The following is an 18,547-nucleotide window of genomic DNA, read 5'->3' on the forward strand; positions in this document are numbered from 1 at the left end:
TACCGAACAACCTCCCGCTTCCCTTTTGCTAGGAGATTGCATGAAAGAATATCGTTTAGAATTTAAATTACATTGAAACGTACAGTCAGATCGAAAATAATAAAGCATGAAACACTCATCGGCGAACACATACACACACACACACATATTGACAGGCGTGAAGTAAAAGTATAACGCAACGTTACTATCTTCTTATATCTGTAATATTATTTAATTACCTGTACATAATAAATATTGTAAGCTTTCGTCGTTTTTAGGAAATAATTCCAGTCTTTTATTTGCTCGATAACAGTGAAAATCAACAACACAATGATAACAGTCCAATTACGGGGTACACGAAATCTAATAACTTAAATGCCTCACGAAAGAAAAATTATGTTGGGTCCGTAGAGACCGTTATTTCCAATTTCTCTTTGCTGGGACATAATTGAAAGAACGCGACTTAAAAATCATAATAGGAGCTCTTTTGATAAACTCAGATAAACTGTCGTTGTTGCAATATAACTTGTCGAACAGTGGAAAACCGTAAAACTTCTGCATTAGATACTGAAGCGTAGAGGAAGTGAAACGTTCCCGTCCAGAAGAGACACGAATCTGCCATCAATTAATGAGTGATCACATCCATTAGTGATGTGAAAATAAGGAATCGGGACTCCTCTAAATTTTTGCAATCAATAATAATCTTTACTGTGGGATGGAGCAGCTCATGGAAGGTTTTAGATTGAGCTGCGGGAATTACACGAGATATAGAGAGAGAGTGACGATTTAAAAAATACCACCTCGAAATATTCCAGCAGCTCGATCTGGAACGGCTAATCCCAGTCGAGGGTTAACATAACATAATAAACCACACCAGGCCAGATCTCCCAACCATACGCCAAATGTTGAAGAAGATGGCCAAGTTACAAAAAAAAAAGAACATCGACCATCTCTTAATCGGTATCAAGCCACGATATATCGTTTGGAGTCTTAGCCAAAATCATAAGACACCTTACCTTGGATAGACCGTGCGCATAAAGAACTATTGTTGAACCCGCCACCACCATGCTCCCGCCGTCAAACAGATGGGACATCAGAAACTACATGGTGGAAGCTTCAGGGATCGTCCTCTACTTATGATCCACGTCGTGGCTGGATGTTTGAAACAAGAGTATCCTATAGAAGAGAGGTTCGTGGACTAAATAGAGGACTGCCTCTGAAACAGCGAGGTTTACTCAATGTTCCGTTAATAGAGTACAATGAACATTAAATCTAAGTAAACTTTCAAATACTCAAATATTCTTTTCGCATAGCGGATCATAGTTTTCTCAACCAATGTAACAGCAATCAGTACATGTTGGTCGGGAACATCTGAACGGAGCTGATGATAATCGCAGCTTTTGAAAGCGGCAAAAATTATAATCCATCCTCAAATTTCTAATGCCTTTGGGGCATGAATGACGTTTGTGAGAATGCATTCAATAGAAATCTGTCGTACAACCGAACATCAGTTTTCGAATAAGAGAACTGATACATGTTTGCAAGAGCAAAATTTCCATAGAACGGACAAAGAAAAGTCTATTAATCACGATGAGTAAGAGCTTTTACTTTGGTCTAATACATAAAGTGGCTTATGATATCCGAGAAATGGCCAATTGGAGTACCGTTTTGTCAACCATGAACATACTTCTCACACCGAGTTTGAGACATCAAACAACTGAAAACATCCTTGTTTAGATCCAGTCAAAAGTGTTCCTATTACAGTTCAAGCCCAGTCGCCTTTATCAACAACAAACTCAAAACTATCCACATTCCCAGCGTTAAATGAAACCATCTAAAAAACAATTCAAAATATAAATTAAACGATTCATTTGCTGTACAACGGGATTGGGGAAAGAAATCCTTTTTTGATTCTTCTGTTTGTGACCCCCTCTTGGCGTACGGTAGTTTTATAAAACTCACTTACCACCCTACTTCCTTGCCTGATCATAGTTTTGTATGTACCACTGTACCGTTTCCTTCATCGCAACGTCAAAGTCGGTGAACTGGAACTCGGGCAGATGTGTTCGCAGTTTCGCATTCGAGGCCGTCTTCCGAAGCTGACCATCGGCCTTGCTTGTGTCGAACTCGATTTTTCCCTTAAAGTCGAAAGCTTTTACAAGCGATTCCGCCAGCTGGGCGATGGATACTTCGGCCGATTCGTCCACAGAGAGGATGATCGGCTCGGGGCTGTCGTAATTTCGCAGCACCCAGATGAAGAGCTTGGCCAGATCGAGCGAGTAGATAAACTGCCGCAAGGGCTTTCCAGTGCCGTATACCGTGAATACTTTGTCTTCTTGGGGTGTCTGCGAATAAAGTGAAGCTTATGTTAGCCATTTGCAGCTTTAACGAAATGAGGAAAATATTAGTATACGCACCTCGGCATCCTTGACGTAAATAAGTTCATGCAAACGATGGATCATGCCAGGGATGACATGGCTTACGGAAGGCACGAAATTATCGTGCGGTCCAAACACGTTGCAAGGCACGACGGAAGTGAACATATCACCGTACTTTTGATTGTAGCCCCGGTTCAACACATCGATCATGCGTTTTGCGTAACTGTAGCCAAAGTTGGAATCATGTGGAGGTCCGTTATGAATCTAAAGGGAAGAGAAAACCATACATTGTAGGAATAAACCGGAACAAAACTTCGCCATACAAACCATTGTCTCGTCGATGGGATACGGTGTCTTATCGGGGAAAATGCAGGTCGATAGGCAGGACACCACTTTCTGCACGTGCGTTTCGTGGCTAGCGAGCAGCACGTTGTCATTGATGAGTATATTCTTTCGCAGGAAATCGATGTTGTTGCTCATGTTGTGAAATAACCCGCCGACCATAGCGGCCAAGTGCACCACGTGCGTTGGTTGATGTTGTTCGAACATTTTCCTCGTGGCCGCTAGATCGCTGGAAAAAAATCGAAAAACCAGGCGAGGGAGTGGTCAAGTCGATTCCTTTTTATCAACGGACATTTATTAGTGTTAAAAGCGTATCAGATGAGGTTTTTATTCGTACAGTAAACAAAGCAATGGAACACACTTGGAATTAGCATTTGTTGGGATGTTTATTGTTTTCAAGGTACCAAACATCATACAGCTCACCATACAGCTGCCTTTTTTCCAAGCCAAAGAATCAAGAATATTGAACAGCAAAAATAGTGGCTGGCATCATTTGAAAAAATCGCAAACCCAAACGATCGCCAAATGTAAATTAATCTACTATTTCAGTGCATTTATGAACGAACTTATAACGAACACTGACGAACGTTGACGTCTAACGACTTCTCTCACGAAACCAGCCCGTTGTTCCGAATGTTCTTTGGTTCAAACATGGCATAGGCTGATAAGAGTTTTGAATGATAATAGCACAGGAAAACGACATCGCTCAGAACAACTACTAACTTTATCAGCGTCCAAAAAAAAAACAGAGCATCATTAGAAAGAAACCTCAATCGGGCCAAACGGCAAAAAAAAAGAAATCTCGAGCAACTGCATCGGCTCGCGGTTTCTTAAGGCACCCCGAATATTACACTGGTTTCGCAAACAGCAAACACATGTATCGCTTATCAGTAAGTTCACTCGGGAACCGTTGGCCCTATCAGTGTAACTTGAACCCCATGGGGTGATTGCTTCCCATGGAAGGCATAATAAAGCATAGGATGCCAAAATGATATGTTAGCATACAAGCATTAGAATATGTTGAAGGGACGTATAAAATACAATGATCTACAAATAATCGTTGCACTTTGTACTGCGATGACCAAAGCAAGCAAACAGATAGATAACTAATATTGTAACTTTACTTAACTGCCCTCCAATGGGCAGCAGTTACAAATATTCCCTTTTCAGGCTAAAATATCCATTTGAACGAGTTGGCTATCAATTCAACGAAAAAATATTAGATTATAAAATAACGTATTTTGTTCAATCTATGCGCCTTTTGGGACAATGTTGTCGGGTACACGAACCGAGACAAAACAAGGGACTATAGTTGGATTTGATTCATCCGAACACGGTTCAAGTACATCAATTGTTCAATCTATGCGCCTTTTGGGACAATGTCGACGGGTACACGAACCGAGATGTAGACAAAACAAGGGACTATAGTTGGATTTGAACATGCGAACATGCGAAACATGCACATCAAGCATTGAAAATATGCAATGCAATTGGCTGGAAAAACTTGGTGTCAGTGCATGCAACGGCGATAGCGGAGGAGGCATGTTTTTCAACATGAACGGTACATGGTTCTTGCGAGGAATAGTGTCATTCATTGACCGTGTTAACCGATGTTAGTAAATACCGCGAATGGATAACGAGGTACACCGGCAAGTTGAAGAGTTACAGTTAAATAAAGGATGTAAAGCAATTTCACATTAAAAAGGATTATGCTCTAAATTTAAGGCATAACGAGTCTTTAACAGGTAGACATGATGTGCATGTAATAAATTATATTTCATATTGTTAGTTACGAATTTGGTGATTGCTGCCACCGGATTCGTTGCTACTAAATATGCGAAATATATTCCTGTTAATCAAGGGGAGTATCCTAAAGTTAATGATCACACGTAAATTTCACGAGATAGAATTTATGGAATGATCGTTGATATTAAGGATGGGCTGTTCCTATAGGATGCCTGATAGTAACGGCGATTATAAATTGATTTCTAAACACTAACCGTGAGAGAACGATTAGGCTTGAAATGGAATACAAAACAGTTTAGCGAAAATAGTGCTTCTGTTGAGATAAGAAGACTGGAGGCAAAGATGAACTGACCACAGTATCTTGCCTGACCAACAAGATCATGACTATACAAGTAGGAAACAAGTTGAGATAACCCGTCAATGTAGTATAATGTTATTGTGAGGTTGAGATTTCGCACTGGTTTGGTTCACTGGGATCCGTGCGATTCATTGCCCGTTTGACGAAGTTTGTGGTAAACCACTTTTCATCATGTTTAATAACTATTGAAAAACAAAAACTTGTACACGTGTGCAACCGATGACGTCGCAGTTGTGCAAAACTTACGTGAGATCGGCGTCCTTTGATCCAGCGAATATCCATCGTTCGTTTTCCGGTTTCTGTGCGCTGATAACTGTTTCAATAGCTTTTCCTATTAAACCGGTGCCACCGGTGACTAGCACTACTTTGCTCATTTCTGGGAGTTAACACCAGGCAAAGCAATTTAATACTGTAAATAGCACACTTGATTTCGATGTTTATATCTTCTACTGTTGGCAGTAGTGTTGGCAGAATCGGGATTCGGAAGATTCGAAGATTCGATCCCTAGACGGATTCTAAAGATTCGAATCCCATTTGACGGATTCTAAAGATTCGAATCCCATCTGACAGATTCTAAAGATTTGGATCCCAATGATTGATTGTACAATTGTTAAAGTAACAAATAATATGAAAAATCGGTAAATTTGGTAGGCACGCATGATATGACGGATTGGGACTCGGATTCAAAGATCCGGATCTCAGAATGGATTTGAATCGAAAGATTCGAATCCATGTAGGGATTCAGTTTCCTCATCACTTTATTAGTGATTCGTCAACTCGACTATTTTATTGCAAAATCATTTTTTACCATGCAGCAGTACGGCAAATGTGTGCTTCGTAGGCAATGTGCAGTAATTTATGAAATGACCGTTATATCACATATTGAGTAAAGTAGCAAAGGATATGTTTAAATTGTAATCATAAACAGAGCTGTCATAAGACGAGATTTTTTTTAAATTGTTATCATATGTTATCATGCAAGATAAGCCGCACTTCAATTGAATGATGGAATGTTCTCCTAGCCTCTAGGTCAACGTTCACGATTGTGATCTCTAACTCACCAGTTTATTTAAGGAATTTTTGGTCCTGCTTAAATTATAACACAGCACAGTATATGCCGTATGTTCCATCGCGGTCAATTGATAGTGCTGTTCTTACTGACCGATTTTACCACGATGAAGCAATGCGACTACCTCAAGAACAAATAATTTGGGAAGCATCGGGTTTCACTATCTGGTATTTTTGTTTTAGATTATCTTGAGCCAGTCCATTAAACCATCAAGTATAAATAGAATGACTCTCCACATATCAACGGGATATTTGTATGATTTCGGAGTGGTTCTTCTATATACAGTCTAAATTTAGTTACGCTAATTTGCACGATTTGTTCCGAATGAAAGAAAAACATCAACAAGACAAAATACTCTAGCAACACGTGATAAATCTTTTATTTGACGGTTATAGAAATATGGTAATCAGTTGCTAATGTGCGTTATCGACAATCAACAGAAAATAAAGCCATAAATTGACCAAAACCTTATTGAGCCTTTTACCTGTATATTAACATGAGCAAATCTACATGAAACATGAACAATGAATGAGTAAACTTCACCTAACATACTAGAATACAGACCGGTAGCCTCAAACAACGAATGTAAAAATACCCGAGAACACATACGGATTGTTCATCCCTATGCTTATTTTGTAACGTACGTGAAAGTGAAAAGCAAATAATTTACACTTAAAAAAGTGCCCTAAACCTTGCGCTAATACTAGTCCTTTTTCATAGCCTCTTGTAGCAGTCGTTCTTCGCGCTTCGCATTGGCCTTTCTCTGCTTCGCTATCATTACGCCTACGCCGTACAGTGCTATCCACAAAACGTACCCGATAAAGTATACCGAGCTATAGTAGTACCAAATTTTGTCGACGGTCAAAAGCAGAAAAGCAATCCCCAAGTACGAGAACGCGAAGAACTTTGAGATCCAACACAGAACATTTAATACCATCCGACGCTGGCCGGTTGCATCCTTGATGAACAATTTTACGTAAAGATCTTCGATGGGAAGATAAAATGGTGCTCCGCAGATGCAAAAATAGTAACCAGCGTACACGCCGTGCCATATGGCGCTAACGGCCAGAGTGACCAGTGTGCGATACTTCTTGCTAGGGAACCGTTTGTACACGTACATCGCCATCCAGTACTGTACACACATGTTCCAATACTTCATAGCCTCACGGAATGTCCAGCAGCGTTCAGTATTTATCACATCGATATTGCGAACAGCCTCAAAGTCATATTCCAGCGACGATTCGCTGTCCACTAGGGCGGTGTAATCTTCCTTGCTTGGACCATGGCCCGGTTTGTTGACGAAAACGGTGGGATACGCGCCAACCCCTGCCATTGTACAAACGCACTCACTGAGCAGGATACCCGTGTAAATACGCATTCGGAAAATGAAGAATGTCGGCCAAACGTACATCAGTCGGTAGATGAACGAGCGTTCCTCGTAGAACTCGTTTTCCATGGCATACTGCAAGCAAAAGGATTAGCAGGGTTAAATGACAAGCAAACGAAGGGATAAACACTGCAGAGGCTTCACCCGTTCGGATTACCTGAAGCGGCCAAATGTACGACACTAGAAGAAACAGTCCCGCGTAGAGGGGGATAACCTTCAGCTTTTCCACCGTCGCCCCAATGCAGTCCGCTTTACCACTGAACGGTAGGTAAATAGCATCACGGTACGTTTTGAATGTTATGTATGGCCCCGTTAGCACTCCGACATAGTTAAAGCTGTAGTGGAAGATATCCAGCATGTCCAACTTCAGGAGGGCACGATCGACTTCATGCAAAGTCGGAACGGGAGGTTGGTCCCCATTGGCCGCCTTTTTTCTTTTTTCCTCTACGTCCTTCGACTTTGTGGCTGCATTATTTACTTCGAACGCCAACCCAACGAGTTTCAGGGTAAGAATCATCTGTATCATATTTGTGTGTCCCGGTGGCGTATCGTAGCCCAGAAAGGCTAATGAACGGAAGAAAAATAAATAACCGAACATGAACCCGAAACAGGCCAGATGACAAATCCTAGAAATGAAGAAAAATAATCCCTCTATCAAAGTCGAGCATGGTTCGAGCGATTTTTTGTCACGCTTACCTCGGGCTAGCATAGATTATCAGCAGTGCACTGACGAGATAACAGAAAAGCATGTGCAGCATGTGGAACCCGCTCACCGACAGCACCACCAACAGTCCAACGGCGGTTCCGACCAGCTTCTTCTGCTCTGGATCGGAAAATTTCCGATAAAACTGTCCAAATCCGATACATGCTGCCAACAGCACCAGGTAGATGATATCGTCCTTCATCGCGTGTGTCCACACTTCGAGGCGCAACTAGAGAGTAATGTCCGCCGCAGAATGTTCACTTCGAATTTCAAAACAAATTCACCGCTTCATTGATTACGTAAAGCGTGGGCAGTCGATGGTCTGATCGAGAACTAAGTCGAACCAGACGGTGCACGGCCGAAAGTGGTTATCAACAAAATGCACGGACCAAAGTTGAATGCTCTTTTCCACATGGGGGTGCACAGCACGACAAAACATAAACAAAACTGTACGAAATTTAGAACTGAGCTGTTTTAGTACAACCCGTGCGCTTTTGCTGAAGAGGTTCTCATTCTAAAAAAATACGAAAATTAAGATACAAAGAACAACTGTTTTGTACGATAAAGTGCGATTATTTTTCACGAACAGACTTAAAATAGCTTTTTTATATAAACTATAAATATTTTAACACAACGGGTCTTTTAAAATGACAGCTCCGATTAGACCTACCCCAAGCCGAAATTACGCCTACCTTCGAAGCGTCACCAGCAACAAGGTTACTAGAACAAATGTTATAGCTACCGTGGTCAGCAACGTAAAAGCTGTCATTTGGAGGAAAAAAACAAATTCACAAAACGAGTCATACAAAGCGATGGGAAAATCGACTCCCATCAAACTCTGACAAATTTTGGAGTTGGCTCCGGAACCGGTTCCGAACTAACTGCTCCAAACTAATCGCTTCGGAGCCGGGTCTGAACAAACTAACTAATCTCTTCGATTCTTTCACTAGAGTAGATCATGCGACTAAAAAAAGGGGGTCCCGTAAGATGAGATTCGAATCTTTGGAATCCGTCAAATGGGATTCAAATCTATGGAATCCCTCTAGGGAGCGAATCTTCAACACTTCCAAATCCCGATTCTGCCAACACTAGCTCCTTCACGCAGAGTGGGAAAGCAGCAGAGCTGGAATAGCAACGTAAGTAACCAGCAGCTATGCGGACATCGTTGCCGCGGTAGGTTGCAAAGTTACAGTCGAATCGACAAAGGAAACGCTTGCATTTTAGATATCGGCCCTCAGGTGGTCTCGCCTCGCCACAGAAAGTGCATCCCTAGCGCGTGCAGTGACGGTGAACGGTTATGGTAGACGCGTCGTCGTGTCGTGTGTTCCAGGTTTTCCATCGTACGCTTACGCGTTTGGTGTAATAATGCCATAGCATTCCTTTTAGCCGTGTCGTGAAGACGATTAGTCAGCAGTCATCCGAATTCGCCATCAAAGTAGGTGCTTGTGTATTTTGTGTACGCATTCCCCACCCCCCAAACCGCTGGGTGGGTGCAGTGAGGAAGGAAGAATGGTATGCTTGTGTTCCAAGTGCCAAGTGCTGTGTCTCTGGGCGGATGTGTGCATTCGACACGCGAAACAAGATTCCCGACCCCGAATGCCAGCAACGGTGTTCCGCGCGCCCCGCGGGCCATAGGTCATTCTCGTTCCGTGTGGAGCCTGCTCCGCTGGACTGAACCAGTTTAGAAATGGTTACTGCCAACAAGAGGTAGCTGGCCGAGTGCGCCACCATGCCAATTATCATCAACGCATAATCATAATATTGGCAACATGTTTTCCGTGTAGTAGCCGCCACATGCTCCTTGCAAACATTTTGAATGTGTCTTGAAGTTATCTTTGAAGCAAAAAGCTGCACAAAGCGATCCAGCTTGCCAGCACCACCATTTGCGTAGCCGTCCCCGCACAACGCGGGAGGCTTCTCGCACACAACGGTACATCGCATCCGAACGTCGGCAGGCGCAAGAGCTGGTGCACTTTTTTGCATATCGAGTGAAACCGAAACGCACCACCTATTGCGGAAGAAAGTGTGTTGCACGGTGCTTGTGTTTGTGTGTGTGTGTCTACATTGTGTGCTGGCGTGTTTTTGTGCTGTGGTTGTTGTTGTTGTTGTTGTTGTTGGTTGTGTTGTCTACACAATCGTGTCCGCGCGAAACACCTTCGCCCGCCCGCCCGTCCGTGAAGTAACGTCTGCGAACGTCCGAGAATGCAGTAAAATAAACAATCGAGGTTTGTATTTCCTTCTTGTATTCTGAGCTTTAACTTCCTTTGTGTTCGTCGTGTACGGGTGGGGTAGGTGGGTTGGATGTCGTGTGTTGTGTTGCATCCTGAATGCATTCCATCCGCTTATCACAAGGGGTTTGCGGAACGACCACTAATGCACACACGACTGGTTGCGGGTGGTTGCTGTGGGCGACGGATTATCGTTCCATTCAAAAGATGCTGTTAACTATGATTAACCCGGCATATAAAAGATTCGTCGAATGAATCAACAGTAAGTACCACCACCAGTAATGCTCCACTCGCCAGCAGTGGGTCAGCACGATGCTGGTCGGAATCGGAGTTCGACTTGTTGAATCGAGACGGTTTTTCTTTTTAGCATGGCCCCTACCAAACGGTACTGTGGTACGAAAACCAACGGGTAGCATCATTAGTAAAGCGTACATATTGGGCAACATCGAGCTCGGAGCATGCACAGTTGCCGTCTCACAAATCGCACACTTTTCCATTGCGGGGTAGCCAAAATCCCAGTTCCAGACCTCCAGGGGGAGGCCCAGCGCTTCCCCTAGGAGACAGCAAAAGGTGGAGAAAACAGGGCTAGAGAAATGGATGGTCCTCACTCCTCGATTCCCACTCCCCCCGGGCCAGGACCGGTTCGGATGGTGTGAAAAAGCGGTAGTTTTTTTTTGTTGTTGTTGCGGAATCTCCCTTCCTAGCCCAGCGGCCTAGGGGGGGAAGCAATATCATACGGAAGATACCAGAGGAGAAGCAAATTAGCGTGGCGCAGGAAGAAACGCGAGAGAAAGAGACGCCCAGCAATCGTCGAAGAGAAATGATTGACTGGAAAAATGTTGATGATGGGTACTGCGCGAAGAACAGCCTCAGCAGCAGCTGCGGCTTCGCGAACCGCGTTTAAATGAAACAATGCGAAAGAGAAATGAAAAATGAGCTACGAACACAGGCGGTGGCAGCACAAGATACGGTTAAGCAACAAGCAGATGGGAAACTGAAGAAGAAGAAAAGGTGGAACCGGCGTGAAGACAGAACTGTAAACCATCGATGGGGGAATGAAACAGGCCAGGAGAGTTTTCTTCTGGATCCCGTGGACTGATAGCCACCACAGTGGCTCACTGGGCGGACAAACGGGCTTAAAATATATTCCAGTAATTTTAGTAAAGTTTACCTTAAGAAAATCTTCTCAGTTTCATAAGAAAACTTGACAACTTCTTCAAGATAAATGTTTGGTCTTGTGCAATCGTTCATGGAAAACGCAAAACTCCTCCAAAAGCCGCTCGGTTAGCCACTGTGCACCGCCCATCCCAGATGCACCGGGTGTGGGGATGCACATCTCGTATCGATGTGTGCGTTTTTGTTTAGGCATCTGGAATGCACCGGAACAGATACGGTGCAAAACGAACGACTAACGTCGCAAGCGTGGGGCGAAAATCGAAACAATTGCGATGAAAATTCATTTTCTTTGGACCTTTAAGGTGGTATCGAAAGAATGCATCATCGGGTGTATCGGGTGTACGAACGGTGGAGGTGTCCAGAGCATGTGGCACAATAGAGATGAGTGAGATGGAAATCAAATCGGCACCGAAGAGGACAGAACGTCTCTGAACGATGCAATGAATCGTACACTGGCCGGTTCCCGGTTGTCGCGATTCCGCATTTCTATGCGTAAGTCTCTACTGGTGAGGGTGTGTGTGTGTGTGCCTTTAAACCTACGAGAATGGATGGCTGTCCAACGCACGCTTCGTACACAACAACGTCCAAAGTGGGGACACCCCGGAACATCTCTCCTCCAAAACCTCAACACATCCATACCCCAACCCGTCCAGGCGGACTGGAATGGAATTCACGATGTGGCCTCCACCCCTGGCCCAAAACATTTCATTCCCGAAACCCGTTGCTTTTGGCGTTTCGCGCGTCTAAAACCCGAACCTCCACCCCCTTTATTATTATGTTTCGCGGGTGGATACCGTTCGAACCACGAACGGTCGACAATTTTAGTCCCCTTTCTCGGCCTCTCTTCCTGCTTCCAGTCCTTTCCCTTGGCATTCATTGTTACGTATCTGAAATCGCTGAACAGAATCGATACGAGTGATGGATCTGTCCAACGTGGGGGAAGATGGAACCAGTGGAGTAGAAACCCAACCCGAGGCATTAAGGCTCACGAATACGAATATTACCCGAGCATATGTATGCTCAGGAAAACAAACAGAGATGAGAGAATTCAACAGAGAGATAGCTGGTGAGCGATCGAGCGAGATACAAGAATGGGGGATGCTGGCTCCGTTTTTGATGAAAACCAGCTGCCAACAACAGGTTAGCGCCACCCCCTTCTCCCCCACCCCACACATGACGATGTTCCGGTTGGTTGGTTTGGTTTGGGAAAAGCCTTTCCTTCGACATTGAACCAACTTGTGTAGGCAGACAAAGGTCCCAGGGCCTTGAAAATGGGACTTTGATGGCAAATATTTTCAGCACAAAATTTCACCAAAGCGGTAGTCCTGGGTTGAGATTGGAAAATGCTTCTCCATGCCATGGGTTTATGAAAATGATCGATATTATTGTTTATGGGTGAGATAAGCAGATCCATTTTTGGGAGCTCTTTTCAGAATGCCGCACTTCGTTTAAAACAGACCTGAAAACTCGATGGCCGATGGGAAAAAAACTGAAAAGGTTCACATTTTTGATACCACTTGAAAGAAGGAAAAATGAACATTAATCTGTCTGGGAAGCATCGAGAAGATTCCCAAAAATCTCGCTCCGGATGGGGCAAGGGTGCTCGTCAGCTGCTTTTTCGTACTCACCAGCGTTCGTTACTTCATGCGTCGGAATATTATCAGCGACCAGAGTGTGACGTAAACGCTCGAAATTAATCCGGTGAACGCAAGCTGAAATGGGGAAAATAAAAAAATAAAACACCCATGACACACAGGGGAAGGTTATTACGGCAAAAACATAATTCCCCATCAAACAACAGCGATTACGATGCGAATGAGGCGAGAAAGGAGAACATCATCATGTACGCGGTGGGAATTGGCATCCCGTGGGCCGTGTCCCCGTGACCCGATCGGAGCGGAGGACGAAGTTGGTCAAATAGTTGCTTCCTGATTAGCCGCACCCCTGCACACAAAAATCGACTCGGGTCAATTGGTACCGCAGCCGTCCCGCTGGACACAGGGGTTCGTTAAGTTGGCAATCCCTGGTGGGTGGAGGTGGGTGGTCAACATTGTTTTACAACATTGGTGCGCCCTTGTGAAGTTTTGCTGCATAACCGCAACACTCAAACACATCCCCTGACGGGCGACTGGAGAACTGGGAAGGTCGCGCATGGCGCGTTTAATTGAAAAATGTTTTCATTGTCAACGCCGGCGACGAGGTGTTTTCTCTCCCGCGCGGGCAATTTGAAGGTGGACGCTTTCTACGCCAAATCCGTTGCGCTGACGGAGCACACACACACACGCACACGCTTGTGTGGCGCAATTTCACGCCCCAACATCACGACTCGCGGATGCTCACATAATCGTCTAACGGGGAAACGACGGGCTTGTTTTCCCTCACCACCTATCCTGTTGTGGTTGTTGCGTTCACGCGACGTACAGCGACGCTATATTCAACGAAATAAAATAATGATGGACTGTTTCGGAAGGTAAAAAATCCTGCCACGAGTTCGAGAGCCGGTGAGGGAAAAAGGGGTTTTTGCTGCATGGCAACTTGGCGTTGTGCACGTCTTGGCCGGCGGGGCCCATGCTGATGATGTTGATGATGACGCAGGTCTCCTCCGCTGAAGATCGCGTTATTACATCTTTCACTACTTTCTCCCGCCCGGTGTGCCGGCGAAGAAAAGGACAGCAGAAAGTCGATATAAAGCGCGAAGGCTATGACGCGTGGAGAAAGAGATAAATGGAGTGAAAAATTGTGTTGGGGGTGGGGAGGGTGTGCAGGCCCATTTCTTCATCTTCCAGTTTATCGTGCATTTTTTGTGCCTATTTCTTTTTGTCCTACCTTAGTGTCATCTTATTGCGCTACCAGGCTCGTGTGTGTGTCTTTCGGTGGCATTTCGTTTCCTTTCTTTTCACAACGTCACGAGTTCCGAGATGGTCTCCCTCAGAGGGTTTATTTGCAACAAATTTCCGCGCTCCATCGATGCTCAAAATTGCTGCTGATGGCAGTTTCTTGAGGCGTTCGTGCTCGCGAAGATACTTGTTATGGCTTTTAACTCCAACATCCGACAATTATCAACGGGAAAGGACCATCGACCCTACCGATGACTCGTTGGGAGTGTCCAACGGTGCTTTGATTGATGCTAGATAGATGATTGTTTAAAATAAAATATAAATCAGGGTTTTGGATTTTACGTAATCCATCTTGGCCATCGCAATCCATAAAGGTTCTTCTAGGGCCTGCTTACATAAACTAATATTAAAAAGCCTGAAATAAGAGTAAAATGTATGGTAGGTCTTCTTCGTGGTTGTATGCCTTTTAACATCACATCTCAAAAGTGTAATGGTCCAGGTATTTGAAATTTAAATTTGATCCAAGTTATACATCTTGTGTTTCGATGCATATCCCTTTTGCCCAGCCGCAACACCACTGTGCGAGCGTGTTTTTACAACAGTTGCCCACCTACTAGGTGTCAAACTACGGGTTGTTTTGGTCCAAAACCATGCGCACAGTAGTAGGCCTTGTCGGTAAACTTGATTGCAGCACACGTGAGGAAAAGAAAGTGGTTGAAAATGAACCACGAAATGGAATAAAACTCATCCCATCCGAAGGGCTGCTGAGAACATTTTACAACCATCAATCCTGGCAGGTAAACATTTTGCAAAACCGAATAACCTTGCTAATGATCGCAAAGAAAGGCCCGGAGGGCAGGGTTGATGTAGGATGCAGCCGCAACAGGTAGATTGATCCCTTGCGTTACGAATCGTCCGCCGAAAGCATGGATTACATTCTAGAAGGAAGTGGAATTTCCCTACCCCGGGTACACCATAGAGCGTGGGATGCACTAGGAATGAACCGCCCGGCGATTTTATGCGAAGGATTTAAACCTTGAGAGACTGATGGTTGTGCATGATTGTATGAACGGCCGGCCGAGAGGACGTGAGAGAAGCTCGATTTGTTGTAACCGGCCGAGAGAGAGTTTGCTCTCGAGGATTAACAGCAGGGATCGGACTGCGCCCGGTTGCATTGTATCGAAGGCCAGTGCAGCATCTCTGTTCGACATAAACCCACCGAGATGCAACCGGGCTGAGTAAAACGGGTCAGGAACCGGGCACAATTTAAATCCATTTGCTTCAATTTAGTAAGGCGTTGCAGTAGGCTGGGTAGACATATTCCAAATACACATTCCTAGCGGAAAAAAGGGCGTCTGAATCAAAGAGTCCAAAGGTTCCAAATGGCTTTTGTTTGCTTCGAAGCCGGGACAAACACTTTTCTATCGCCGGATGATTTGTGGGGAGATTTGTTGATTTGACCAAAGGTTAACAGTGTGTGATCCTACCAAGAAACCCGGAAGCCAACGCGTTCATGACCTCGACCCGATCGTTTCACGCAGTTGAACGTCCGCTTGGCGAAGGGTTTTCCCCCTAAAAAATGGTTCGTTCGAGCATTTGGTGCCTCAAGTGTCCGATAACTCATACATGTGTTTTTCTTTTTTCTTCTTTTTTACAGTCTAAAAATGGCCCTAACTGATGCCACTTATTGCGGAATTCAAACAGCAACAGTCGTGCCGGAAGTAGCGGTTGGAAAATTGGGCCCCTCGAAGTACTTGAAGAAACCGTTTGACCGCAGCGTCAGTTTGCCTCCTGATCAAATCCGGCTGGCACAAAACCCCCCGAGGAGCACCCTCTTCAAAGTCGATCGACTCCCGCACGAAACCGTTAGCGCGAAAGGAGACAAAATAAGCAACAAAGAATACAATCGTGCACAATTCTGTCCACTGGACGACCGAGACCGTAACCGAACGTCGCTGGAATTCGTTTAGTTTTAACCTTCGTGACGCGCCACACGGTGGCCACACCACAGCAAGTGCCACAAATTGCAGTTTCGATGCAAAATTGCAAACCTCACCTGTAGGGATCGACCGTCACGACCGAGCGGGGGCTGTGGCGCACTTCCTTCGCGGTGGAATGTGCAAGTGAATGCGATAAAAGCACCCACTAGGGCCCCACGGACACTCACACAGACACACATCGCGTAAGATGTGTTGTTCTGAAGGAAAGACGAAACCTGTTCCTTCGTGTGACCTGACGCGGGCCATTTGGCTGAGGAATTGGCTGCGCAAACTGGCGGAGGAGGGGTAGAAGAAAAACCTGTACAGCCTCCCCCGTCGGGGTGGAGATGATTACGTTCGATTTTCTCCACCGAGGGTGGTTAGAAGCAGGGAGTGTGTTATTTTTTTGTTTAGAGTCGTGTGTTGTGTTGGAGGACTAGAAAGGGATGCTAGTTTCCAGAGACCCTTTGGAATGAGGCTTGTGACGCGTGGGGCCCGCTTTGTTAATGCAAAAAAAACCTGACGTTTTTTGCTCTTCCACCAGCTCAGGTGGAATGTCGCATATTTATACATTAACCTTCTATTTTTCCTCTTCCTCTATTGTAGGTCTCCTCCAGTTCTAATACCGATTCTGCTGTTGCCACCGATGGAAATGAAGTGAATGAAAAGAAAAACATAAAAATAGGACTGTGTGTGCATCTCAACCGGAGATTGTTTTCCAATTACCTTTTCCTACCTTGTCGATAAACGTCGATCACCGGCTGAATCGGATGTCGCTACCAGTGGCGGTCGAGGATTGAGTGGAGCATATTGATAACACCCCGTAACAAGGCATGTGTCGGTCCGTGCAGTAGCGAAGGTGAAGCAACATCTTAACCTTATTCGCAACGCAAGAAAGAATTGGTGTGGTGAGAAAACTACGGGACAACTTCCTCCCGATGATTTCAAAAAGGGGTGGATAAGTGCTGTGTGGCCCCGAGAGGCGACAATGTGTAGTCCCAGGGTGGGGGCACGGTGTTCCGCTGGCGATGCATTTCCGGCATCCTACTGGCCGCAACTACGGCACGGGATGATGGCTCGCGTAGTGTAATACAGCTGGAAATAGTGGTGTGTTTTGAAGTCCGGAGTTTTCACCTTCATCCCGAGCGAAGACATACGCCCCATGAGAGGAAAAATCAAACCGATGGCGGGGAAAGTATAGAGTGCTTGCAAAGTCCATCAACGAAAGCGAGCCCCCCGGGGGGTGGTGAGGAAGCAAAAACAGCAACAACAAAAAAAAAAAGGAGTGAAAAAGATCGAACGAAGTCGCCGGTGGTGTGTGTGTACTTTGTGTTGGAAAAGTGTGTTTTCTAAAAATAATAGGTCATAAATGACCGATAGAAAATTGCCAATTAGTCGTCCATCGGAACAGAGTGGCGAGTACGGTGTCGTCGGCATCAGCAATAGGGTGCACCAGCAGCACCAGCATCATAACCACCACCAACACCACCAGCACCATCACCAGCAGCATCTAGCGCAGCATCCTCTGCGGCAAGTCGTTCCGACGGAAGCCGTAGGTGGATTGGGCGGTAGGCCAGGCATTGGCCCAATTTCAGCACCACCGCTTCCCCCGCACTCGGCAGCAGGGGCGGCGAGCGGGTCCGGTAGTGGCGGTCCGGCTCTAGGTGTCTATCCGGTTGTTGTTGGCGGTGCTGGAAGCAGCGTTGCCGCGCTGGCGAGTGTCAACAGTACCGGCGGCACCATCGGGGGTGGTGGAGGTGGGGGTGGTGGTGGCGGTGGCGGCGGCGGTGGTGGGATTGCCGGGGCCGCTACCATCAGCTGTAGCAACAACCATGCGACCGGTACGACCACGGCCACCATCAGCAACAGCGTCAAGCATGTTGCACCGATGCATCGCCTAAAACACACGAACTCGGTGAGTTTTACCTACATATAGTGCTTCTTGTTTGCTCTCCTTTTTTTTTCTCGAGAAATGTAGGAGCGTCCACACCATCCATCGCGTGTCACGCAAACAGTCCATGACCGGCTAGTGTAGTATAATAAATAAACCGATGGGTGTAACACTACCATTGAGGGTGTAAAAGGGTTCGTCATCAGCCTGGTATTACATTTTAGGGTCGGCGTTTACATATTTGAACTGAATTTGTTATCAAATTTCAGTTACCATTCCTAGGTGTTGTACATTTCGTAATGAAAAAAAGTCTTCAATCAACTGCCGAAATTTTGGGTTCATTCATTATACTTAATGCTATCGAAAACCCACTTCCAGTCCAGTGAGTCAGTGGAATATACTGATTCATGCATTATAGTCATGTTGTTTTTCTTTTCGTTTTTCAAGAATATCTATACATTTGGGCATTAAAAA

The 18,547-nt window shown here is 45.2% G+C and overlaps 3 protein-coding genes across 4 annotated transcripts in view; 1 reads left to right on the forward strand and 2 right to left on the reverse strand.

Annotated features, from left to right (window-relative positions):
* Nucleotides 1–1,824: 1,824 nt before the first annotated feature.
* On the reverse strand, nucleotides 1,825–5,247 carry LOC131262316 (probable GDP-L-fucose synthase). Its single transcript, XM_058264292.1, has 4 exons — nucleotides 5,050–5,247; nucleotides 2,685–2,928; nucleotides 2,397–2,621; nucleotides 1,825–2,324 (listed from the first exon to the last, which is right to left on the reverse strand). Exons 1-4 carry the CDS (start codon nucleotides 5,175–5,177, stop codon nucleotides 1,950–1,952), a joined length of 972 nt encoding a protein of 323 aa, XP_058120275.1. The 5' UTR covers nucleotides 5,178–5,247; the 3' UTR covers nucleotides 1,825–1,949.
* Nucleotides 5,248–6,234: 987 nt separating this feature from the next.
* On the reverse strand, nucleotides 6,235–8,350 carry LOC131263173 (lysophospholipid acyltransferase 7). The gene is made up of 3 exons (XM_058265333.1): nucleotides 7,956–8,350; nucleotides 7,417–7,885; nucleotides 6,235–7,334 (listed from the first exon to the last, which is right to left on the reverse strand). Exons 1-3 carry the CDS (start codon nucleotides 8,162–8,164, stop codon nucleotides 6,576–6,578), a joined length of 1,437 nt encoding a protein of 478 aa, XP_058121316.1. The 5' UTR covers nucleotides 8,165–8,350; the 3' UTR covers nucleotides 6,235–6,575.
* An 801-nt stretch (nucleotides 8,351–9,151) lies between these two features.
* Nucleotides 9,152–18,547, forward strand: part of LOC131266347 (rap guanine nucleotide exchange factor 2) — a 38,044-nt gene continuing 28,648 nt past the window's right edge. Inside the window, exons 1-2 of one of the 2 annotated variants that reach the window (XM_058268828.1) lie at nucleotides 9,152–9,397; nucleotides 16,789–18,097. In XM_058268828.1, the coding sequence (XP_058124811.1) occupies nucleotides 17,552–18,097 (546 nt within the window). In that variant the 5' untranslated portion in view covers nucleotides 9,152–9,397; nucleotides 16,789–17,551. Of the gene's footprint in view, nucleotides 9,475–16,788; nucleotides 18,098–18,547 lie in introns of both variants that reach the window. The other variant, XM_058268830.1, reaches the window with a different exon arrangement.

The sequence above is a fragment of the Anopheles coustani genome, chromosome 2 (assembly GCF_943734705.1).
Source record: "Anopheles coustani chromosome 2, idAnoCousDA_361_x.2, whole genome shotgun sequence".
NCBI lineage: Eukaryota > Metazoa > Arthropoda > Insecta > Diptera > Culicidae > Anopheles > Anopheles coustani.